Below are 26,554 nucleotides of genomic sequence, written 5' to 3' on the forward strand. Positions count from 1 at the left end.
TTCTCCAGCTCCGTTTTTTTCCCTCAAGATTGCTTTGGCAATTAGGGATCTTTTCTGTCTCCCTACAAATTTTAAGATTTTTTGTTCTAGCTCTGTAAAAAATGCCATTGGTAATTTGATAGGGATTGCACTGAATCTGTAGATTGCTTTGGGTAGTATAGTCATTTTCACAATATTGATTCTTCCAATCCAAGAACATGGTATATCTCTCTATCTGTTTATACTTGATCATTTCTTTTAAAACAAAAGTAATTTTGGAAATTTTTTTACTACAGCCCATTCTTTATGCATTTAAAGAAATCAAGGTCTGAGAGTCAGAGTTAAAAAATGCCTGAACTAGGACTTGATCTTCTGGCTCCAAGTTCAGAGTTATTTCTGTTACAAATGCTTTGCCTTTTTCCCTTTTTTTTTAACATCTTTACTGCAGTATGATTGCTTTACCATGGTGTGTTAGTCTCTGCTTTATAACAAAGTGAATCAGCTATACATGCACATATATCCCCATATATCCTCCCTCTTGTGTCTCCCTCCCAACCTCCCTATCCCACCCCTCTAGGTAGTCACACAGCACCAAGCTGATCTCCCTGTGCTATGTGGCTGCTTCCCATTACCTGTCTGTTTTACATTTGGTAGTGTATATTTGTCCATGCCACTCTCTCACTTCATCCCAGCTTACCCTTCCCCCTCCCCATCTCCTCAAGTCCATTCTCTACGTCTGTGTCTTTATCCTGTCCTGCCCCTAGGTTTTTCAAAACTCTTTTTTTTCCTTTAGCTTCCATATATATGTGTTAGCATACGGTATTTGTTTTTCTCTTTCTGACTTACTTCACTCTGTATGACAGACTCTAGGTCCATCCACATCACTACAAGTAACTCAGTTTCATTTCTTTTTATGGCTGAGTAATATTCCATTGTATATATGTGCCACATCATCTTTATGCATTCATCTGTCAGTGGACACTTAGGTTGCTACCATGTCCTGGCTATTGTAAATAGAGCTGCAATGAACGTTTTGGTACATGACGCTTTTTGAATTATGGTCTTCTCAGGGTATATGCCCAGTAGTGTGATTGCTGGGTCATATGGTAGTTCTACTTTTAGTTTTTTAAGGAACCTCCATACTGTTCTCCATAGTGGCTGTATCAATTTACATTCCCACCAACAGTGCAAGAGAGTTCCCTTTGCTCCACACCCTCTCCAGCATTTATTGTTTGTAGATTTTTTGACGATGGCCATTCTGACTGGTGTGAAGTTATACCTCATTGTAGTTTTGATTTGCATTTCTCTAATGATTAGTGATGTTGAGCATCCTTTCATGAGTTTGTTGGTGATCTGTATATCTTCTTTGGAGAAATGTCTGTTTAGGTCTTCTGCCCATTTTTGGATTGGGATGTTTGTTTTTTTGATATTGAGCTGTGTGAGATGCTTGTATATTTTGGAGATTAATCCTTTGTCAGTTTCTTCATTTGCAACTATTCTGAGGGTTTTCTTTTCATCTTTTTTATAGTTTCCTTTGCTGTGCAAAAGCTTTTAAGTTTTGTTAATTCCCATTTGTTTATTTTTGTTTTTATTTCCATTTCACTAGTATGTGGGTCAAAAAGGATCTTGCTGTGATTTATGTCATAGAGTGTTCTGCCCATGTTTTCCTTTAACAGTTTTATAGTATCCGGCTTTACATTTAGGTCTTTAATCCATTTTGAGTTTATTTTTGTGTATCGTGTTAGGGAGTGTTCTAATTTCATTCTTCTACATGTAGCTGTCCAGTTTTCCCAGCACCACTTATTGAAGAGGCTCTCTTTTCTCCACAGTATATTCTTGCCTCCTTTATCAAAGATAAGGTGACCATATGTGTGTGGCATTATCTCTGGGCTTTCTATCCTGTTCCACTGATCTATATTGCTGTTTTCATGCCAGTACCATACTGTCTTGATTACTGTAGCTTTGCAGTATAGTCTGAAGTCCAGGAGCCTGATTCCTCCAGCTCCATTTTTCTTTCTCAAGATGGCTTTTGCTCTTTGGGGTCTTTTTGTGTTTCCATACAAATTGTGAAATTTTTTTGTACTAGTTCTGTGAAAAATGCCATTGGTAGTTTGATAGAGATTGCATGAATATATAGATTGCTTTGGGTAGTATACTCATTTTCACAGTGTTGATTCTTCCAATCCAAGAACATCGTATATCTATCTGTTTGTATCATCTTTAATTTCTTTCATCATTGTCTTACAGTTTTCTGCATATAGGTCTTTTGTCTCCTTAGGTAGGTTTATTCCTAGTTATTTTTTTCTTTTTGCTGCAGTGGTAAGTGGGACTGTTTCCTTATTTTCTCTTTCTGATTTTTCATTATTAGTGTATAGGAATGCAAGAGATTTCTGTGCCTTAATGTTGTATCCTGTTACTTTACCAAATTCATTGATTAGCTCTAGTGGTTTTCTGGTAGCATCTTTAGGATTCTCTGTGTATAGTACCATGTCATCTGCAAACAGTGACAGTTTTAATTCATCTTTTTCTGACTTGGACTCCTGTTATTTCTTTTTCTTCTCTGATTGCTGTGGCTAAAACTTCCAAAACTATGTTGAATAATGGTGGTGAGAGTGGGCAACCTTGTCTTGTTCCTGATCTTAGTGGAAATGGTGTCAGTTTTTCACCATTGAGAACAATGTTGGCTCTGCGTTTGTCTTATATGGCCTTTATTATGTTGAGGTACGTTCCCTCTGTGCCTACTTTCTGGAAGGTTTTTATCATAAGTGGGTGTTGAATTTTGTCGAAAGCTTTTTCTGCATCTATTGAGATGATCATATAATTTTTCTCCTTCAATATTTTCATATGGTGCATCATATTGATTGATTTGCGTGTATTGAGGAATCCTTGCATTCCTAGGATAAACCCCACTTATCATGGTGTATGATCCTTTTAATGTGCTGTTGGATTCTGTTTGCTAGTACTTTGTGGAGGATTTTTGCATCTGTGTTCATCAGTGATATTGGCCTGTAGTTGTCTTTTTTGGTGACATCTTTGTCTGTTTTTGTATCAGGGTGATGGTGGCTTCATAGAAGGAGTTTGGGAGTGTTCCTCCCCTGCTATATTTTAGACGAGTTTGAGAAGGATAGGTGTTAGGTCTTCTCTAAATGTTTGATAGAATTCACCTATGAAGCCATCTGGTCCTGGGCTTTTGTTAGAAGTTTTTTAATCACAGTCTCAACTTCAGTGCTTTGATTGGTCTGTTTATATTTTCTGTTTCTTCCTGGTGCAGTCTGGAGAGGTTGTGCTTTCTAAGAATTCCTCCATTTCTTCCAGGTGGTCCATTTTATTGGCATATAGTTGCTTGTGGTAATCTTTCATGATCCTCTGTATTTCTTCAGTGTTAGTTGTTACTTCTCCTGTTTTCATTTCTAAGTCTGTTGATTTGAGTCTTGTCCCTTTTTTTCTTGATGAGTCTGGCTAATGGTTTATCAATTTTGTTTATCTTCTCAAAGAACCAGCTTTTAGTTTTATTGATCTTTGCTATCATTTCCTTCATTTCTTTTTCATTTATTTCTGATCTGGTCTTTATCATTTCTTTCCTTCTGCTAACTTTGGGGGTTTTTTCTTCTTTCTCTAATTGCTTTAGGTGTAAAGTTAGGTTGTTTATTTGAGATGTTTCTTGTTTCTTGAGGTAGGATTGTATTGCTATAAACGTCCCTCTTAGAACTGCTTTTGCTGCATCCCATAGGTTTTGGGTCGTCGTGTTTTCATTGTCATTTGTTTCTAGGTATTTTTTGATTTCCTCTTCGATTTCTTTAGTGATCTCTTGGTTATTTGGTAGAGTATTGTTTAGCCTCCATGTGTTTGTATTTTTTACAGATTTTTTCCTGTAATTGATATCCAGTCTCATAGTGTTGTGGTCAGAAAAGATACTTGGTACGATTTTAATTTTCTTAAGTTTACCAAGGCTTGATTTGTGACCCAAGATATGATCTATCCTGGAGAATGTTCCATGAGCACTTGAGAAGAAAGTATATTCTGTTGTTTTTGGATGGAATGTCCTATAAATATCAATTAAGTCCATCTTGTTTAATGTGTCATTTAAAGCTTGTGTTTCCTTATTTATTTTCATTTTGGATGATCTGTCCATTGGTGAAAGTGAGGTGTTAAAGTTCCCTACTATGATTGTGTTACTGTTGATTTCCCCTTTTATGTCTGTTAGCATTTGCCATAAGTATTGAGGTGCTCCTATATTGGGTGCATAAATATTTACAATTGTTCAATCTTCTTGGATTGATCCCTTGATCATTATGTAGTGTCATTTGTCTCTTGTAATAGTCTTTATTTTAAAGTTTGTTTTGTCTGATATGAGAATTGCTACTCTACCTTTCTTTCGATTTCCATTTGCAAGGAATATCTTTTTTCATCCCCTCACTTTCAGTCTGTATCCCTAGGTCTGAAGTTGTTCTCTTGTAGACAGCATATATATGGGTCTTGTTTTTGAATCCAGTCAGCCAGTCTGTGTCTTTTGGTTGGAGCATTTAAACCATTTACATTTAAGGTAATTATCGATTTATATGTTCCTGTTACCATTTTCTTAATTGTTTTGTCTTTGTTATTGTAGATCTTTTCCTTCTCTTGTGTTTCCTGCCTAGAGAAGTTCCTTTAGCATTTGTTGTAAAGCTGGTTTGGTGGTGCTGAATTCTCTTCGCTTTTGCTTATCTGTAAAGGTTTTAGTTTCTCCGTCTAATCTGAATGAGATCCTTGCTGGGTAGAGTAATCTTGGTTATAGGTTTTTGCCTTTCATCACTTTAAATATGTCCTGACACTCCCTTCTGGCTTGCAGAGTTTCTGGTCAAAGATCAGCTGTTAATCTTATGGGAGTTTCCTTGTATGTTATTTGTTGCCTTTCCCTTGCTGCTTTTAGTAGTTGTTCTTTGTATTTAATTTTTCATAGTTTGATTAATATGTGTCTTGGCGTGTTTCTCCTTGGATTTATCCTTTTGGGACTCTCTGCACTTCCTGGACTTGATTGACTATTTCCTTTCCCATATTAGGGAAGTTTACAACTATAATCTCTTCAAATATTTTCTCAGTCCATTTCTTTTTCTCTTCTACTTCTGGGACCCCTATAATTTGAATGTTGGTACATATAATGTCCCAGAGGTCTCTGAGAGTGTCCTCAATTCTTTCCATTCTTTCTTCTTTATTCTGCTCTGCAGTAGTTATTTCCACTACTTTATCTTCCAGGTCACTTATCTGTTCTTCTGCCTCAGTTGTTCTGCTATTGATTCCTTCTAGAGAATTTTAAATTTCATTTATTATGTTGTTCATCATTCTTTGTTCGCTCCTTACTTCTTCTAGGTCCTTGTTAAACATTTCTTGTATTTTCTCCATTCTATTTTCAAGATTTTAGATCATCTTTACTATCATTACTCTGAATTCTTTTTCAGGTAGACTGCCTATTTCTTCTTCATTTGTTTGGTTTGGTGGGTTTTTACCTTGGTCCTTCATCTGCTGTGTATTTCTCTGTCTTCTCATTTTGCTTAACTTACTGTGTTTGGGGTCTCCTTTCTGCAGGCTGCAGGTTTGTAGTTCCCATTGTTTCTGGTTTCTGCTCCAGTGGCTAAGGTTGGTTCAGTGAGTTGTGTAGGCTTCCTGGTGGAGGGGCCTAGTGCCTGTGTTTTTCTGGATGAGGCTGGATCTTGTCTTTCTGGTGGGCAGGGCCACGTCTGGTGGCATGTTTTGGGTTGTCTGTTGCCTTATTATGATTTTAGGCAGCCTCTCTGCTATTGGGTGTGGTTGTGTTCCTGTCTTGCTAGTTGTTTGGCATAGGGTATTCAGCACTGTAGCTTGCTGGTCATTGAGCAGACCTGGGTCTTAGCATTGAGATGGAGATCTCTGGGAGAGCTTTCGTCGTTTGATATTACGTGGAGCCAGGAGGTCTCTTGTGGACCAGTGTCCTGAAGTCGGCTCTCCCACCTCAGAGCCTCAGGCCTGACTCCCAGCCAGAGCACCAAGACTCTGTCAGCCACACGGCTCAGAAGAAAAGGGAGACAAAAAAAGAAAGGAAGGGAGGGAGGGAGGGAGGAAGGAAGAAAGGAAGGAAGGAAGGAAGGGATAGAAAGGAAGAAAGAAAGAAGAAAAGAAAATATAATAAAATAAATTTACTAAAATAAAAAATAAAATGTAATTTAAAAAAAATGAAAGAAAGAGGGGCTTCCCTGGTGGCGCAGTGGTTGAGAGTCTGCCTGCCAATGCAGGGTATACGGATTCGTGCCCTGGTCCGGGAAGATCCCACATGCTGCGGAGCGGCTGGACCCGTGAGTTATGGCCACTGAGCCTGCGCGTCCGGAGCCTGTGCTCTGCAACGGGAGAGGCCACAACAGTGAGAGGCCCACGTACCACAAAAGAAAAAAAAAGAAAGAAGAGAGCCACCAAACCTAAAAACAAATCCACCAATGATAACAAGTGCCAAAAACTATACAAAAAAAAAGAAAAAAAAAACGGACAGACAGAACCGTAGGACAAATGGTAAAAGCAAAGCTATACAGACAAAATCACAAAAGCATACATATACACACAAAAAGAGAAAAATGAAAAGATATATATATATGTCTATATATATTTTAAAAAAGGAAGAAAGCAACCAAATCAGTAAACATATCTACCAATGATAATAAGCTCTAAATACTAAACTAATATAAACATAAAACCAGAAACAAGTTAGATGCAGAAAGCAAACCCCAAGTCTACAGTTGCTCCCAAAGTCTACCGCCTCAATTTTGGGATGATTCATTGTCTATTCAGGTATTCCAGAGATGCAGGGTACATCAAGTTGATTGTGGCGATTTAATCTGCTGCTCCTGAGGCTGCTGGGAGAGATTTCCCTTTCTCATCTTTGTTCACACAGCTCCTGGGGCTCAGCTTTGGGTTTGGCCCCGCCTCTGCGTGTAGGTCACCTGAGGGCGTCTGTTCTTTGCTCAGACAGGACGGGGTTAAAGGAGCCGCTGATTCGGGGGCTCTGGCTCACTCAGGCTGGGGGGGAGGGAGGGGCACGGAGTGCGGGGCGGGCCTGCGGAGGCAGAGGCCGGCGTGACGTTGCTGCAGCCTGAGGCGCGCCGTGCGTTCTCCCGGAGGAGTTGACCCTGGATCCAGTGACCCTGGCAGTGGCGGGGTGCACAGGCTCCTCAGAAGGGGGGTGTGGATAGTGACCTGTGCTTGCACACAGGCTTCTTGGTGGCGGCAGCAGCAGCCTTAGCGTCTCATGCCTGTCTCTGGGGTCCGCGCTGTTAGCCGAGGCTCGCGCCCGTCTCTGGAGCTCATTTAGGTGGCTCTCTGAATCCCCTCTCCTCACACACCCTGAAACAGTGGTCTCTTGCCCCTTAAGCAGGTCCAGACCTTTTCCCAGACTCCCTCCCGGCTAGCCGTGGCGCACTAACCCCTTCAGGCTGTGTTCACACCGCCAACCCCAGTTTTCTCCCTGGGATCCGACCCAAGCCCAGTCGTCAGTTCCCAGCCCCCGCCCACCCCAGCGGGTGAGCAGACAAGCCTCTCGTGCTGGTGAGTGCCGGTTGGCACAGATCCTCTGTGTGGGAATCTGTCCACTTTGCCCTCTGCACCCCTGTGGTTGCACTCTCCTCCGCGGCACCGAAGGTACCCCCTCCGCCACCCGCAGTCTCCGCCCGCGAAGGGGCTTCCTGGTGTGTGGACACCTTTCCTCCTTCACAGCTCCCTCCCACTGGGGCAGGTCCCGTCCCTATTCTTTTGTCTCTGTTTATTCTTTTTTCTTTTGCCCTACCCAGGTACGTGGGGAATTTATTGCCTTTTGGGAGGTCTGAGGTCTTCTGCCAGCGTTCAGTAGGTGTTCTGTAGGAATTGTTCCACATGTAGATGTATTTCTGGTATATTTGTAGGGAGGAAGGTGATCTCCACGTCTCACTCCTCTGCCATCTTGAAGGTCCCTCATGCTTTGCCTTTTAACTCTGATTAAATGGTAAGTACTTGCCGGGCGGGGGCTATAGCATGCTCACATTTTCTCTCCCCAGTACTTAGCCTGGTGTCTGGCCACATAGTAAAACTTCAGGGAATACTCATTGGATTGAATTTCTTGTGGAGTAGGGCCCAGTATTTTTAGGAGTCTTATTTTTCACACATACCATACACACAAACACTAACCTGGTTTCTTACTCATTTTCAAAATCCTGCTGTGAGATTTTCCTTTCTCTTTTCACATGATTTGCCTTTATCGGCCCTCACTCTGTTACTCTCTCCCTCTGTTATGTTACGAGGATACTTTATGAGGAGATACCACAGAGAAAACCTGGGTTTGTTTTCCTGCTGGTGTCTTACTTAGATGACATCTCTTCCCTTGTCAGCAAGTCTCTGCTGCCTCTTAGGTGTTCAGTCCCTGTGCTGTCAGCAGCCATCATCGTGCTGCTGTGTCCCTCTTGCTCGTTCCCTGTTGTCAGAAGGGGGCTGTTCCTTGTCCAAGGTGTGCACTTGGAAGTTTCTTCTCCTTTTCCTTTTATTCTGTCCCCTTTCTCCCTTTCATAGATAGTCTTTGTCATTCTGTATTCAGTGTTCCTTCCTCTTCTTAGTCTGAGTCATTTCCCTTAAATATGTTATCTTTACTGCCTACTTTAGCTTTTTCCAGTTAAGTTTCTCTTCAGGTTCCCCCTCTTGAGGGTCCTCCTGGCTCCTGTGTTTACTTCTCACAATGCAGCCTCAGTCTGATTGATTTAACTTGTCCTACTGTCTTGTGCAGGATCCATCTCACTCGTTTCCAGCTGTTCTCTTCCTCTCCCTCCCTTTTCTGTTTTTCTTCCTTGGTTTTGTCCTACCGCTCTCATAAACTCCTCCTCTCACCCTGTTTGTCTCATTACTCCTCTGAGGTCCTTTACCTTCCTCGCTGTTCCTTGCAGACGTTTATAGGGTCTCTGGGGGACTTGAGCTCAGCATCCATTTGAGCCTTTCCTTCCCCACTTTTGTCAGACCCTAATTTGAGGCAAGTTTTATATGCTGTACCTATATACACACCAGGACAGTATGATGCCCTTTTTTGCCCCTGGTGAGATTGTACCTTACCTCACCATAGCTGTACCATTTTATAGTCTACCTTAGTTGCGTTTGTGAGCATGTTCACTTGAAACATTTTGGGGCTTCTATATATTATATAATACTGGTTTAAAAATTTTAAAATCAGGAAACAAGGACTGACAAAGGATTTTTTTTCCCTCATATGGAAAGGCAGTACAACCATTTATTTAAGATTGGGCCATAAACCATAGCAGAAAAGAATATGAAAAAGAATGTGTGTGTGTAATATATATATATATATATATATCCATATATATATATATGTATACACACACACACAATATATGTATAACTGAATCACTTTGCTGTACGGCAGAAATTAACACAACATTGTAAATCAAATGTACTTCAGTAAAATAAATTTAAAAAGTAAAAGATTGGGCCTGTCCCTAAAGGCACAGATGTTCCCTAACCTTCCGGTTTAGGGTTAGGGAATGGTTATTAGCACATCCTTTTTTGCCATGATGCTCTAGCCTCTACTTTTCTCAGGAGTGATCAATGGAATTGACCACCACCTAATCAGCTTGCCATTATCCTTAGATTGAAGTTGTTTTCTAAGAGCAACCAAATGTTAAACCCTTTCTGTTCAGAAGAAGGACAACAACTGTTTTGTGTAAGTCCAGATACTCATCACTGATATGTAAATAATTGCATCAAAAAATTTCAGGCTCAACCCCTAGTTTATCACCCTCTAGTTTTGGTGTACTTACTACATGGTCTCTAAAGAAGCAACATCTTGTTTCATCTGCCTATTGGTTCTTGACTTTTATTCATGGTATAATTTGTTTTATTTCAAAGCTGCATCTAGATACATAGTTAACCGTCACTACCTTTGTCAATCAAAAATGCCACATACCATTTTTTGGATTTATTTGAAAAGCTATAATAGTTTACTCACTTCTAAAAGAAGACATAGCCATAGACTAAATGAAAGAGTGCTGTTTAATAAAATGGCCTATATGCTTTCCAGTCACTAACCTGAAGCATCTTCCATGACAATTTTTTTTCCAGTGAATGAAGAATGTTATAAACTCTGATTGCCTGCACTTAATTTCTGGAAGTTACTGAGGGTTTGCAGTGCTTATTGTCTGTATTTGAGAAATGTATTTCTTTTTTGCTTAAGTTAACTAGTCAGTGATGGATCAGGCCTTTAGCAACTGCTGATGACACTAAAAGATGTTAATTTAACTGTATGTTCAAGAGGCAAGCTAGAAGTTAATTCTAGAAGTTAAACTAGAAGTACGTTCAAGAAGACAAATTAGTATTTTGGTCGTGTGTGTGTGTGTGTGTGTTTTATTACTTGTGCTGTTGCCTGGGCATGCCAAGATTTGTTGTAACTAGAAGGTATTGTTTAAGTTCATTTAGTACATTTTGTGTCATTTTCTTCTAGTAAAGAGCTGAAGAAGAATGAAGGGGCAAGGAACCAAATATACAGAAATGAAATGACAAATTAAACCAAATGGAATTTCTCTTCAGAGTTCAGAAATTTCAGATGGCCAGGAAGAAAGGAAGGCTCTACTATTTCTTATCCTTATGAAAGAATCTAGAAAAATCAGAAGCAAGGTATGGGTGGAAAAATAAATGTGGCCTTTTGAAAAGCTTAATTGTTATAAACCATTGTGTTTGCTGTTGATCAAAGTATTGGTACTTGTATTTATTAGTAACTGCATCAAAATTACATTACCATTCTTGGAAAAATCAATAAAGAAAAACCATAATTGCCACACAGCAAATATGAGGAAAAAGTGTTTGCATTGTTAGGATGTCCATAAAGTAATCATTTAATATTATATCTGTAATGTGGTTCTGTGTGTGATGATATACTCAGAATATGAAATATCTGCTATTTAAATTTAACTTTATTTAAAATAAAGATAAGCAGCTTCAGGATTTTGTGTATTCAAAATGGTCCAAGTAAGAAAGGCATTAAAAGGTAACAAATGTTTACCTTGTTTTTAAATTTTTTAATTTGTTTTTAAATTTTTACATTGAATTATTTATTTCTTTAGTTCCAGAGTAACAGTGTCATTACTATGTGACCATATATTTTGAAGTGAGATGTTATAAAATGGGAAAGTTCATCTCTTTGTTTTTCACTTGACTCTTCTTAAAACTGTGTGATTTTAAGTCTGTCAATAAAATATGTAACTTCAAGAAGGTCAAAACTAATATAAAATTAGAAAACTTATTTACCAAATTAGACAATTGATTCCATTAAAGTAAGAAGTGAGAAAAACAGTGTTGGGCATTGAGGTGTAAATTTTGCCCAGATGTATACCGGATGTGAAAAATCTTCTAGTAGAAATATATTTGACTCTTACCCCTGCACATGTTGTAGAGGCATGAAAATTGGTAAACTTGCCCGTGCTGTGTAGAACTTGGGGGGAGGAGGGCATTTTTGAAAGTGGTGAGTGGCATTGATGACTGCTGAAGCCCTCAGCCATTAGCACAGAAATGTGTTCCGATAGTACCAAGCTCCCCTGTTCTAGATGCACACGTCTGTGCTTCAGGTACAGCTGGACCCAGCCAGCTTGAGTCACCCTTGTACAGGCTTGTTTTTTCTTTCTTGTTAATGCACTTGATAATGAAAAAAATAAAAATATGTGACTCTCTGCAGTTTCAGCTCATAGTTTTGAGATGTGTGTAGATTCTCTGATTTTGGTTTTAATTACAAAGAATTTCAGCAAGTTGCAAAATGATTTTAAATCAAGACAATAATAAAATAATATGTCAGAGGAGCTAAACATTTGCTGAAATCCCAATGTTCATATGAAAAATAAAGGGTTATTTTTATATTGTAACTACTGAAGGCAAAAATAACAATTGAGGCAAACACCAGGAAAAGTTGTTTCTACTCAAAGCCCATTTCTTTTCTTTTTTGTCCTGTTGACAAAGCAAGATTTGGGTTATGTTTGTGAATAGATTAATTATTATTAATTAATAATCTTCACCACCTTCTAAGATGAGATGGGGTGGGGGAGACCATAAGAGTGCCCTCCAAGTAATAAGTCCAAATTATAATCAAGCAGAGAAATCAGACTATTTACTTAGTAATAAATTAACTTTGTTTTATTTTTATCCTAAAATTATTGAATTCTATCCCATTTTATAGTCTCTTTTCTACAAACAAGTAGCAATTTGACACTATCTTTTCTAGATAATAAATAATGTCATTCTTACAAATTAATTTCCCAATTATTGATTCTACTCTGTCTTGAAGATTCGAGTTTCTTCGGTATCAAAACTATACAATGAATAGGATTTGCAAAGCTAGAATAAAAAGCAAGTTTTAAAAAGATTTAAAACTTGAAATATTTTACACCATGAATGCAAATTCATGTTTAAGATGCACCTTTTAAATATGAAATCAGTGTTTTAAATGGTTAACACTTGCTACTTTTGAAACCTTTCGTAAGGTTTCTTTCCAAAAAAAATGGATACTTGACATTAATTTTATTTTTCAGTTACAGAAAAGTTTTATTAGAGAAAGATATTTTCTCTTTAGGAAGTTCAGCAAGACTATCTGGGAAATAACTTATCATTTTATAACTTTATATGTCATGTTATTTTAGTCATATATTTAACTCACAACTATTTTTCAGAGGGTTAGAAAGTTCTAGAAACTATATAAAAAACTCATGACCTTATACTTTTATACGTATTTCAATGATTTCCATCTGAGGTCCATATCTGTTAAGTAGATTATGGGAACATTTTTCACTAGTCCAACTTTTGAAGCTCTATATTTGTTGATTTCTACCTCATTGGACTTGACTACAGAAGAGATTCCCCAAATCTTCACTTTATGTACGTGACCTCATTCAGTCCTCACTTCAAACCCAGGAGGAAGATAAAATCTTCCCTGCCCTGCAAATAAGGAAACCGGGGCTTTGAAAGTTAAGCAACTTGTCCAAGTGCACACGGTCAGTCAGTGTGTTGCTTGCTGTCCATGGAGGTTTGTCATACTCCACTGGGGCACCTCAAAGGTCCCCACCCACCTCAGGTGCTGGGTGCAGTGAGCCAGTAGCACCTAGAGTTGGTCTCCAGCCCACACAGAGTAAGGAAGCAACCTGATGAACGTACAACCACACTCAGAGACTAGAAACATCTCATATGTCTTCCATGCAGCCGTGACCTACATAAAATGAAATACCATATCTGAGTGAATTTTTTTTAAAAAAACTGATAATGTCTTTACCCCATATTTATTTTGCAAAATCTTTACTCCATACTCTAATTCTTACATTTTTTTAAGGAATCGATTCTGTGGACTCAAACTAACACATGGACAGTAACATTTTATTCAAGAAACAGTATCCCAGTCACATAAGAGAAAATAAAAACATCAAGAGTCACGTCAATCAAAAGGCTCTGTTGAGTGGCAAACTCAGTCTGTGGATGGACCCAATTATCTGCAGGCGAACTGAATGTCAGCATCATTTAGGGTTAACAATGGACCAGCTAGGCAAAAGCAGACAGCTACTCTCTGCAGAGACCCGGAAAGCAAACTTGGTAATGAGGTACTTCATTCATCATATCCTTCTGCTCTAATTATTAAAGTGAATAGGGAATACTTTAACTTAAGGCGGGAACTGGATAACATAAAAACATCTGTTTTGTAAACACAAAGAATGCTTTTTTTCTAATGATCTCTTCACATCTACATCAAGCATATGTTGTGAGCCCCCTGTTTTCGAAAGTTGCTCTTCTAACACCTCAAATTCATTCTGATTATGGATGGGTTATTTTGATTGTCTCAGAAAGTTAGGGAGGATGAAGCTGCTAAGAATCTACAGTTTTACTATCTACTCACAATCTAAAGAGGGGAAGGGTGTCATAAGTAAGTACATCTATAACCATGCATAACACATGTTCTATTACTTGTGTCAGAATGGTCCAACTATATATACTTCAATGTCATTCATCTCTAAAAGTACTAAACAATCTGATTTTTACTCATTCTAGTTCACTTTTTCTTAACTGATCACTTGGATCCTTGTGAAGAATTGTGAAAGAATTTGGTAGAGGAAAATGTAGGATTTTTTTTTTTATACAGCAATTATATAAGTAAACATATATTGCCAATCTTTAAAGTTGCTTGGAACGAGCTGATTTACTGTTGAGAGGGAACAATTATAGTTAAGAAAAAAAAAAATACAAAAGGAGGAAAAAGCAAGAAGGCGAGGAAAATAGCTTGTTGCTGGAGCAAAAATGAACAACTGAAGCTTGTGAAAAAGCAGTCGCTAGACCAAAGGAAGAAGGTTCCCTGGAGAAAAACGTGGTCGCTACGGTTCAGTTTTTCAGTGATTTCAACTGAGAATCAGTAGTTAATTTTTTTTCTGTTTAATTTGTTCATGGGACCATTTTATGTAAACACTCCACACAACTTTTTCCGGAGCTACAGTTATTCGATTTAAAGTAAGTGGAAGATGGCTAAGCACGGTGATGTTTTTAACATCCCTGCCTGTTATACAGAAGAAGTTAATGTTCAGAAGTATCTGCCATGCTACTTTTAGCAACTAAATATTTCCATCGTGGTAAAGAAATGTCAGTGAAATCTATGCACTTTAAGAACATCAAATTCTTATACTTATCATGTGTGCAGGCAGAGTACATAATAAGCTAGTCTATAGCAGCTGTAAATTTCTGAGGATTTATCTAACCACAAATACATTGAAATGGGGAAACGGGGCTATATTAAACTATGCAAGATGCTGCTGGAGCTTTGCCATTTCTGCAACATCCTGTAATTAATTTCTCATGACAGGTCTGGCAAACTGAAACATCCAATACACTTGCGACAGACAGACTAGAGTTGCTGCAAATCCTACAGTCCCATGAAGTGAAGGTAGTTTTTTTCTTTCAAACATGAATATAGCTCTGTTTAGAGTGTCCCGTAGCCAAGGACAAATTTGTCACTTTTTAATTCCAAAATAAAGAAGGTCTAGAATATAGAAAAGATCCTGAGCTGAGTGTTTAATCTATTCTCTGTGTTGCGCAGTCTTTCCCTGAAGAGGGACAGCCCTGGGTAGGGGATGATATCGTTAGGTTGGCATGCATGCCTGTTGTAGCTATGATGGGATTCTCTCCTGGGAGATTTGAGGTCAGTTCTCTCTCGAACACATCCTCTCCCTGTAAGCAAGACTCACGAGACCACCTTCTCCATCTGTGTGTCATTCTCTCCTGGAACCCATAATCCTGCCATCTTGCAAACTTAGAGCACAGATAAATACAGAAATGATCCCTGCTGCAACACAGAGAAAGAAAAAAAATGTAAATTTTTTTTTGCCAAAATAGATTTTCCTGTATAACAGTAAGTTCTTTGTCAGTTCATATCGATGTGAAAGAATGACCCTCTCTTTACCTGATGTGTGTAATTTAATACAGGTGTTAAGTGTTTGGTGTTAAGGATGGACCTTAGTAAGCAAGCCTCCTTCTTGCTGGGGGAGTGGAGATTCTGCCCCTAAAAATGAAATCAGCATATCAATGTCCACAGCCTCGCGCATTTCCTTTGGAAGGTCGGAGTTCCTCGGACTACAAACAAGAGGACACAAGGGAGAGTGGGAACCTTGAATCTGGAAGTTTTCATGAGAAGGGAAAGGTTCCAGGTGGTAAAGAATAGGATGGGTCTTGCTCAGCAGAAACAGAGGTGAGAAGCCAGGCAGGCAAGGGGCAGTGGTTTCAGCCCAGTTGCCAAAGGCTAACTGTAAACACCTGATGCTCTTTGTATTTTCTCCAGTGATTGTCTTTCCCTTTATCCTTGCTATTGAAAATGTATTCTGTTCAGAGGACCAGAGAACTTTGTTGCTTGGGCTTACGTTTTAGAGAAAAGCAACCACAGAATCCCAAACTGAATAACCCAAGGGGAAAAGTGAGCAAGAGACCATGTAAGAATGCTTTTGTATCCTTCCACTCCTCTCCACTGGAAAAGCTCCCTTCAGAGCTCATCTATGTAAAACTCTGGAAATGGAAGAGAGAGATCAAAACATAAAAAGGAAGACCCTTCTTTTTCGTACTTGTCCAGGGTCACAGAATCCAGGGCCAGGACCCCACCTCCTACTCCTACTGCTATTTACTAGGTAACATTCTCAGTTACCTTAAAGCTGAATTATTCAATCCTAATTCTTGAAAAATCCTAAACTTCTTCAACCTCCTACACAACTAAGAATAACATCCCGTATAGAGCGTGGTCTACATTCAGGTAAATTCCCCTTTAACACTAGGTTGTTATAAGTGGTGAATTTGAATGAGTGAGGGTTGAAAGTAGGAAAAGTATAAGGTGATAGCAGAGAGTCCAGAGAGAGACATTTCGGTGCACGCACAAGAGGTCGTTTTCTTTGATTTTTGGTTTTTTACTATGTTGACAATTGGATACAGATAAGGACTGATTCTATTTATGTATCAATAGCTGGAGTTACTGATAGCTTGCCTAAATATATCCTTATAGTTAAAGATCATCAATAACTTTAACACTTTTCATGTTTCTTCAAAGCGTGTATGATCGCTTTCAATTTATTCACCAGCTGATTATTGAAAGCCTGTTTGTCAAGCAGTGGGCAGGAGCTGAGTGGACAGTTGAACCAGGAGCCTCAACTCTTCTACTCTGTGTTTCACCTTGAAATTGCCACATGTTTACTGCCACCATCACCCCACAGTGGTTTTCAGAGGACTTCCACATACATTACTAAACTTGAGCCTCATGACAATCTTTGTTAAACAGAAAAGTCCCCCATTTTTCAAACCAATCGCAAAGAGGTTGAGTGACTTGCCCAATAACTGTTAATCAGCGTCCAGCTGTCCTCCTCCCAGGGCTGTGTTCTTTCCAACCAGGAAAACCCATCACTGACATCTGAAAACTGTGGAAATAAGTTATATGGAAAGCCAATATGTTCCCTGTACAAGAGGCAACATTATATAATAACACTAATTTGGATGTGGGTCTTTTCGGATCAATTTATGATCTCTTCCTGTAGTCAGCTATAAAGTGTTTGTTTTTGCTGCCATCCTATATTTAAATATATTTTTAAATACAAGAACTTAAAATGTAAAGTTGTAACAGAGGCCAAATAAAAACATGTAAAAAAATTTTTTTATTGTATTTTGTAGACAGAGGAAGAAGGAGATGTGCAGAAAATGCCAGAGTCCCTTTTCAAAACCTTTTCACAAATCAAGTAAAACAAAATCATTTTGTGCATTGTATATTGAAGCCAAATAGTTTTTATTCAAGTTACCAAATAAATTACATTTTCTATTAAAGGGCAGTAAATTCCCATTTGAGGTAAAACGTCATTATATCAACTAACTTGGAGGTACCACAGAACCTTTCATTAAATGCAAACCTGACCACGTCACACCCCGTTTAAAACTCTTCACTGGTACTCCCATCCACTCTTACTAAATCCAGTGAGTTTTTCCTATTTGCTTAACAATTATTCCTAGAAATTCAGTCCTGTGCTCTCTGATATCACAGGAAACTCTCAAATGAAATTCAGTCACCTTGGAAGTGACAGCAAAAGTAAGAAACTTGGTTGATATCTGAAAGTCCAAACCACAGAGCACAGCACAGACCTCCCTGATCTGTCCCCTCTGTTCATCCATGTCATGACTGCGTGTGGAGGTGCCTCTGTTCACACTGCAGCGAGACCATACTACTGCCCTCCAGGGACCATTGCTGCTTCAAGCCCTTGACTTATTCTCTTGACTTGAAGACACCTTTTTCCCAAAGCCTCTGCCAAGTATATTTCCATTCAAGTTTCATCTCAAATAACACATGCACTAAGATTCCTTTTCTAATTACTAACCATGGATAATTGTATTCTCACAGTGTCCTATACCTAATATCTATAAAGACACTTACTTAGCACATGACATTGAAACTGACAGTCTGTTGATCAATGTATTATTTAACATTTCTTGTGTGCCTGAGATAACGCTTTTTTAAACTGAAGTATAGTTCTTATATATATATATAGTTGTTTTATATATATTCTTATAAATCTGTGCTTGTGCTCAATATCAAAGGATATTCTCAAATGGAATGTAATCTTTTTAAAAATCTTGAATGCCCAGTAAGACTAGGGAATTTAGGAAGGAATCTAAGAAAATGTCATTAGTCATTCTACCGCGCCTTCACAACTGTCTTGTCTTTTTTCATTCTCTCTTCTCTTTCTCACACGCTCCCCTTTTCTTCTTTTCTGGCTCCCTTTTTCCTTCTTCTCTGCTTGACATCAGCAGTGGCATTCACTGAACTCCCCATTAAACCATCACTGACCCATCTCAGTCTGCTCCTGAAACTGGGAATCCAAGATGGAGGATCCATCCTGACAGTGACTTTGGCTACCTCTATCCAAGCCCCCAGTGCCCTCTGAGCAACACTTTATTTACATAAAAACACAATCTTTAAATGTGGATGTAGTCTTCCTTTCATGTCTTTAACTGTTTTTATTGAGGCAAACTATCTGGAAGAGTATCTATCTGATTTGCATAATATTTTACATTCCCATTCATCTGAGGGTAAAAATCCTCCAGAAGCCTTCTAAAATTTGTATATCTAACCCCATTGCCTGTGAATCTGATATCTTTACCACTTTTTTCTTAAAATTTCAATAATTTTCTGGAGAAAAGATTCCTAGATTCATAAACAAATCCCACGATATCACAATGCCTGAGTGTAAGCATCTAATTGTAAGAATTCACCACCTCACGCTATATGTGTTTATGCCAGTAAATGAATCTAGTCATTTTCATCCCCTATATTTTTATCACCTAAAGAATATCTAAAAACTTCAAACAATTCTTTGACCTTATTTGGTCTTAAGCAAGACCAATATCCAGCCCAGCAGTGTTTACACAGAAAGTTTCAGGAGCCGCCCAGAGGCCCCAAGGCAGAGGTCTATGAATCACACATAGACCTGGCTGCCTGGTGTAGAGGGATGAGGCTCGACAGTTCTCAGCTTGGGTTCTGCTGAGAGTCATGACACTTTGCATCCAGATTTCTGTGGGACTGATGTTACAGATGTTATTGAACACCCTTAACTTTTACTCATGTGCTTTCAACTTTGGATCTTCTATTTCTCCTTAGGATTAGTGCAGCTACTCCTGAATATAAACATTAATCTGGTCAGCTTCTTGAGAAATGCAGGCCATTGTGGTAACCCTGCTGTGACACTCATGCCATCTACACAGCCAGGGAAATGTGATTTTGACATTTATCCTCTTAAATAAATCATTCTTCAGCACTATCAGATCATTCCACTCAAAAACTTATTTAACCTTTTTAGTAGGCTGTAGCCATTAAGTTCACTCACAAAAAATGATCATTATTCCAATTCACTTTGTCCTATGCATAGTCATAATTTAGCAGGGAAAGGGAAAGTATTTATTATTATAATTATTCATGATTATAGACTAATTTTAATAATAGCTACCACTTGCTGAGCACAGGGTAGGTACTAGGCTCCTTGTCAGGGGCTTTATGTGCATAATTATCTCATTAAATTTTCAAAATAAGCTTACAAGGTAGATACCATTATCATTACTCCTGTTTAAAAACAAAAACTCTGAAGTTCAGAAAGGTAACACTGTATGTCGGAGATCACACAGCTTGTAAGTCGGGATGTCAGGATTTATATCTCTCGTTTGTCTGACTCCAAAATTCCCCTCTTAATTACTAAATTACTGCCCTTGAGTTTGCCAAACTACAGACTGTATGTTCTTTTAAAATGAAATGGCTTCTTTTTAAAATGCTTCTTCCCCTCACAGTTGAAAAAAGTGACTTTCTGTTATTTTAGAAATGCGTAAGAAAGTTAAACATTTAATATTTTCCAAATTTCTAATGTGTTTTGCAGAACAGTCTTCAACAAAATAGTTTGATCAAAAATGAATCTCACGCACCCCAATATTCATTGCAGCACTATTTACAATATCCAAGACATGGAGCAGCCTAAATGTCCGCCAGCAGATGAATGGATAAAGAAGATGTGGTACATATGCACAATGGAATATTAGTCGCCCATAATAAGGAATGAAATAATGCCATTTGCAACAACATGAATGGACCTAGAGATTATCATACTAAGTGAAGTAAGTCAGACAAAGACAAATATCCTATGATATAACTTATTCGTAGAATCTTAAAAAATGATACGAATGAATTTATTTACAAAACAGAAACAGACTCACAGACATAGAAAACAAACTTAGGGTTACCAAACGGGAAAGGTGGGAGGAGGAATAAATTAGGAGTTTGGGATTAGCATATACACACTACTATATATAAAATAGATAATCAACAAGGACCTACTGTATAGCACAGGGAACTCTACTCAATATTCTGTAATAACCTATATGGGAAAAGAATCTAAAAAAGAATGGATATATGTATAACTGACTCACTTTGCTGTCCACCTGAAACGAACAACATTGTAAATCAACTGTACTCCAGCATAAAACTAAAATTTTTTTAAGTGAAATGAAAAAAGGAATCTCAAAGGTTCATATTGAAATAGTCACACCAACATTTAGCATTTAAGAAAAATGTTTTCTTTCCAATTTTTATGTGCTACGGAGACGTTACCCTAGTCTAAAAGAAATAAATAATAAAATACCATCACCAGTGCATTTCACATCCCTGTAAGAATTGTGTCTATTAGGGTTGCGTTTGGGGTGAAGAAGAGGGTTGTGTAAGGTCTTCCTTCTTGTGTTTCCTCTTTAGTCTCCGTTCACCACCCTCAGGAGACAGAGCTGGCCCTTTATGTCATCATGGCCCGGGTACATCATCATGGCAACCATCTCATAAGTGTTAACTTGCCGTTTGCAGAGAGACAATATCTTTTCATCATTTATTCCCAATGTTACCTTTAGTGCCTGGTGCATAATAGGCACATTCAATACTCAACAAGGCAGATCACAGGTCCAAAGGCTTATTTTCTGTATATCGATAAGTTGGAGGTGAAATGTAGGTAGGGATATTAACAGATCATGGAAATTATGCAGCAGTATTACACCAATCCAAATTTCTGTGTATTTTTCTATTTCCTCTAGTAAATCTATTTCCTTTCCCCTCTCACTCCCTCCCCTCCACACCCATCCTGGCTTTTAAACTCTTACTTTCTCTCTATTTACAGCCAAAATTGTTTGCAGTGCCCCACACCTGACTTCCAGCTGGCTCTTGTATTCAGGCACAAACAAAAGCAAGACAAACACACACTGCATCTGTACTTTGAAACAGCCTCAATTCCAGGTGGTTGAAAGGACTCCCTGGGGCACCTGAAACTCAGGTGGGACCATAGCAGTGTTTCAAGCCCAGCCCACCTGTAATTCCCCTTTCCTCAAGGTTGCCAGGCAGTCAAGAGCTGGGTGTGCAGAACTGGTGACTCGAGTTCTATCAGGTGTCAGCCTCTGGCACGTGCAGTGGCAAGAGGCAGGCTGATCCTCCAAAACGTCTTCAGCCTGCGCTTCACTGAGGTCACAGCCCGAGGACCTCACGTGTCCCCATCCATTTCCCAAAGAGCATTTTCCTCCGGACTGAAGGCGAAAATCCAGCTTCCTGAACTAGCGTGTGCAGCAGGCGAGCTAGGGAGCCTGCCTTCTGGTGACCAGGGTGCTCAGCCATTCCAGGCCAGGTGTGGGTGCCTGGTGGGTCTCAGTTCTCCCCGTCACTGCTTGCCATTTCCTTGCAGTGCCAGTGGACCTCGAGGCATGTCTAAACTGCCATCACAGGCTTCCTTCGTCACTGATTTACAGCATCAGCCAAATAATCATCTGGCAAGAAGAAAAAGATAACACGGCGTGCTTAACAAGAAGGTAATGTGTGTGAGTGTTTAGGTAGTCGCTAATTATTTTCTGACTGGAGAACCAGATAGACTGTGGCAATGCTGTTTCTAACCCCACTGCTTTAACGCTTTCCTAAGTGGACAAATGGATGTGAATCAGAAAGGAGGGTAAAGTGAGGTGGGCTTAAAAAATAAAGATATCTTCTTTCGATTTGCTTGAGTTCCTTTCTGCCAAGAAATGAAGAAAGCTTCGGAACACCTTACACAACGTTTCCCGTTTTCTACCGAAATGCTTTTATTTAGAGTTCAGTTTTATAAATTAGCAAATCAAGTAAGAAGGAAGTCCCTTTCCTTGTAGCACAGCTTAACAAGAGACCCAGGATGAAAACCTCTGCAGAATCTTCATTCCCAGGACCATGGAGGAAAAAATTTATAAGATTTATGCAAAACTTCAAAACAAGCCCCTCCCTACACACACCTCCCCCTTGCGTGGGTGTTTCCTTCACCCCACTACCACCAGTGTTGGTTTTTATGTGAGCATAATTGTGCTTTTGTCTTGGAGTTGGCTCACCTCAATACACTCTAGTCTGAGATCCCTTGGCCTCAAGCCCAGGGTGGGGCTTTGCCCTCAGTACTGTAAATAATGGTAATTACCTTTACAAACTTAAAAAAAATATTTTTTTTTCTTTCCCAAGGCCAAGAATATCCAAAGCCTAGAGCATTCTATGTAACCCCTTGTGCGTAAATCTGTTAGAATCTGTATGGCAATGAGAAAGAGTTTCTCCCTCGTGGAATGAATGTCCAAAGTGAAAAGATGGTCACCAGCGCTTAGCTGCCCCGTGGATCACTCTGGGCCTGTGTGGTCTTTGCTTCCAGATTATAGTGGTGATGTAAGTCCAAAAGAACGGAGTAAATTATGAAGTAGAATTTAGCGTTTATTCTCACCGCTGACGCAGAAGTTTCTGTGAATTAGATTGAAACAGAAGCATGTTCCATGTGCCTGCTATCAACTCACAAGGAGAGGAGTTAGGCCGCCTGATTCTAGACTGGGCCATTTCCAAGGCATTACTTCCTGCAGTATCTCTGTCTGCTTGACAGCACCTATTGTTCCGATTAAGTTGACATGCATCCAAGCTTTTGCCTCATTAGATTATCTCCATGGTGCTGAGGCTATAATTTCTGCATAATCTTGGTGTTTTATTTCATGCACAATCACTAGCAGCTGTTATCCATGTCTAAGATCAAAACAATTAATGAAAATTCAAAAATTTTAAACTCAATAGCTTTTGGCCACATCGACATATCAAGACTCATACAAAAGTTTTGATTTATGAATGAGATAGATTGGTTTCCCGGGCCCCAGAGTTCCTTTGATTATTTTACTTCCAGATTAACTGGCTTGAGTATGGAGACCTGAACATCTGGACAGATGCCCTTAACCTAGCATTCACTCATTTCAAAGGCGAACGACCCAGAGTGGGAAGCCTCTTGGGCATGTGTGATAACTGGAAATTTACTAAGACCCTCAAGGAAGTGTCAGCCTTGTCTGCATGTCATTTTTTCCATTCAGAAGTCAAATTATTGCTCCATGGCTGTGAGAGTTATTGAGGGCATGCTCTGTGTTCATGTTATCGTGTGTTCCAGGCATTTAAATGATCAAGAATATTCATCTGTGAGGTTTCTTGTGCTAAGAGGAGGTGATTCATAATGCAGCTACCAGAACGTGAAGCTCTGTGATCCATCATATACCATCACTTTATTAACAATCACTTTCCCTTGGCTCAGGGCCCTGCTGAGGATCAAGAGGGGTCCACCCCCGGGCTCTGGAGCCTTCCCCTGAAGTGCTAACTTATAATCAGCAGTAATAAACTTCCCTTCTCACTAGGAGGGCTCAATGTTTAGGAGGTAATTTCTCTTTGGCACTTGGCCTCATTCCAAATGTTCAGAACTTCTTGTGGAGGTTCTGAGAGCTATTCATGCAGCCCTGCTGATGCTTGCTCATCTGTTTGTTAAAGACTCCCTTGTCCCCATGTGACCCCTCAATCCATCCACCATGCAAGTTCCAAAGACTGACAGAGAGAGCACCATGCAGATGGCTGTCTGGACTCTACACAAATTCAACCCTCCTGGGGGACTCCCCAAATGGCTAATGTCCTTGTGCACAAGAATGAAAAGTGACTCCATGTGAGGTACAGTGCGAGTTATTCTGGGGGAAACAGACACAACAGCACAGAACTGGTGAGGCGAGGCTGCCCCGTTCACCATCTTTGGAAATTTTAAAATTGGGCTGCGTCTCAGTATCTCTTCTCTCTGCTGCACAGTCTCTAAAATAACTTGTTTGATGGTGATGGAAAAAAAGCTGAGGGCAAACAGGAATTGGTTTTCTAGGTCACGTACTTTAAGACTTACTGAACACCTAGAGAATCCAACACACAGTATCATCCCCATTCTGGAGGAGCGTCCATGGAGCGCCGTCTCTGAGGGTCTATCGATACAAAAGGAGTGTCTCAGCCTTGGCATCCAAGCTGGAAAGGCTTAGGGATAATTTTTCAAAACTTCTGTCTGAAACTGTTTCATTCTTTCACTGAAGGTTAACATTGGTTCGAAGTACTATTGCCATTCATTTGTGTTGAACTTCATTAGAACAGAGAGAGGGGTAGGGGTAGGAATTGTTTTCTAAACCATAAGACTTGACTCTGGTTCATTCAGGAGAAAAAGGGGTTAAGTCCTCTGGGTAAAACATTGTCAATCACTAGTGGCTGCCACCAAGATGAAAAACAAGCTGCACCTGTACATGGGCAATTTAAGAGATTCTGGTCAGCTATTTTTCTCTGGTGCTTTGTTCTGCCAGCTGCCTCTGCTTTGGATGCAGGTGGAAGCATGGACTTTGCTATCTATAAAAAAATTTAATGGTGAAGATCAACTTCCGCTTCACCTCCCCAGGGATCAAAGTTTTGGGGCTCTTTTTTTTTTTTCTTTCCCTGAAAGACTAGTAGAGCAAAGCTCAGATCAGACAATGGACATGTTGTTGAGAAGCCCATTCTCCCCAGAGAAGTAGCAGAAGATCTTTGGTGGGTTATAGTTTTTTTCTTCCCAATTTGAAGAAACTAATAGAAGCAGAGAGATGCATGCCTCCACAGGGTGAGGTTAAGCATCTGCTGGGAGGAGGGCTGGGGAATGACAGCTGGGGAAGACTCGTTACCACCACTACGTTTACAGTCGGCCACCATCGTGAGCCTGACAGGGAGCGGGCAAATGCGACATGGAAGTGACAGTCTCTGCGCCTGCCAGTGGGAGAGATGTGCTTCCGTGCAGCCTCATCTCTATGGAAGCAGGATGTCACAAATCTTACATGGGTTGGATTACTTTCCATTGCACAATCAATGACAAGCAAAATGTGTAGGTAGAAAAGAAGCTTAAAAATTGAATGCTCTATGGGCTTCTCTGGTGGCGCAGTGGTTGAGAGTCCGCCTGCTGATGCAGGGGACACGGGTTCGTGCCCCAGTCTGGGAGGATCCCACATGACGCGGAGCGGCTGGGCCCATGAGCCATGGCCACTGAGCCTGCGCGTCTGGGGCCTGTGCTCCGCAACGGGAGAGGCCACAGCAGTGAGAGGCCCGTGTACCGCAAAAAAAAAAAAAAAAAAAAAATTGAATGCTCTGGACTAACCCATACAAGAAGCTTAAGTGACGTGCCTCACCAAAGACATTCTCAAGGTTCTTGTATTAATTCATCAAACACCTGTTGCTACCATGTGCCAGGTTCTAAATTAGTTATTGGACATACAGTGGTTGTTACGAGCTGAATTGTGTCTCCCCAAAATTCATATGTTGAAGTCCTAACCCCCCAGCACTGTATTTGGAGGTAGAGCCTTTAAAGAGGTAATTAGATTAAAATGAGGCCATTAGGGTGGGCGTTAATACAATCTGACTGGTGTCTTCATAAGAAGAAGAAATTTGGACCCACAAGGCAACACCGAGGAAAGACCAGGTGAAGAGACAGAGAGAAGGCGGATGGCCATCTGCTTGCAAAGCAGGGAGACCTCAGAAGAAACCCAACCTGCCGACACCTTGATCTTGGACTTCCAGCCTCCCAGGACTCTGGGAAAACAAATTTCTGTTGCTTGAGCCACCCACTCTGTGGCAGCCGAGCAGATGATTACAGTAGTGAATAAAGCCAGGTCCAAGTCCTCACTGAACTTACAATCAGTTGAAGAACCGACAATGTCATGCCCATTAAGCAGAGGAGAAAGTGACTAAGGGCACTTTTAGGCATTGCCTGGCGAGCCTGACTTAGTAAGAGAACCAGGACCAGGAATTCCAGCTAATCTTTGGACATACTTCATTATGACACTTATGGTCATTACCCTTTATATTTGAATTAAGGGTTAAACAGAATTATCACTGTGCTTCAACATGAGAAAGCAACAAATCCTGCACTGATCACGTGACAGGGGGAGGGGAGAAATCTAACAGATACGACCTAAAAGGTTAAATGGAAAAGAAGCATGTGCCTAGATGAGCATCACATGCAGACACATCACAGATGTGTGGGCTTCAACATTACCAGTAGAAGGAAAGGAAATCTGTATATTTTTATAATCACTACACAGGTGCTTATTTTAGATTGTTTTCTTGAACGTTGTTAGTTTGTTGTTTTTTTTTTAACCTCACTGCCCTATACTTGTTGCCTCAAAGGAAGCATAACATTAGATAAAAATA

General features: G+C 39.7%; 1 protein-coding gene and 1 long non-coding RNA gene across 4 annotated transcripts in view; both read left to right on the plus strand.

Annotated features, from left to right (window-relative positions):
• AHI1 (Abelson helper integration site 1) overlaps positions 1-20,038 on the plus strand; it is a 215,619-nt gene extending 195,581 nt beyond the window's left edge. The window contains exons 27-32 of one of the 3 annotated variants that reach the window (XM_027085784.1): positions 7,878-7,957; positions 10,451-10,623; positions 13,316-13,580; positions 14,828-14,908; positions 15,557-15,709; positions 19,908-20,038. In XM_027085784.1, coding sequence (XP_026941585.1) covers positions 7,878-7,889 — 12 coding nt within the window. In that variant the 3' untranslated portion in view covers positions 7,890-7,957; positions 10,451-10,623; positions 13,316-13,580; ... (1 more) ...; positions 15,557-15,709; positions 19,908-20,038. Of the gene's footprint in view, positions 1-7,877; positions 7,958-10,450; positions 11,677-13,315; positions 13,581-14,827; positions 14,909-15,556; positions 15,710-19,907 lie in introns of those variants that run through there. The other 2 variants (XM_027085763.1, XM_027085773.1) reach the window with 2 other exon arrangements.
• Positions 20,039-20,093: 55 nt separating this feature from the next.
• LOC113608834 (uncharacterized) lies at positions 20,094-22,042 on the plus strand. The gene is made up of 2 exons (XR_003428432.1): positions 20,094-20,142; positions 21,186-22,042. It is a non-coding gene; the product is annotated as an uncharacterized LOC113608834 (long non-coding RNA).
• Positions 22,043-26,554: the final 4,512 nt, after the last annotated feature.

This window comes from Aethalodelphis obliquidens, unplaced genomic scaffold (genome assembly GCF_003676395.1).
Source record: "Aethalodelphis obliquidens isolate GAN/ISIS:26980383/991018 unplaced genomic scaffold, ASM367639v1 scaffold3, whole genome shotgun sequence".
Classification (NCBI taxonomy): Eukaryota; Metazoa; Chordata; class Mammalia; order Artiodactyla; family Delphinidae; genus Aethalodelphis; species Aethalodelphis obliquidens.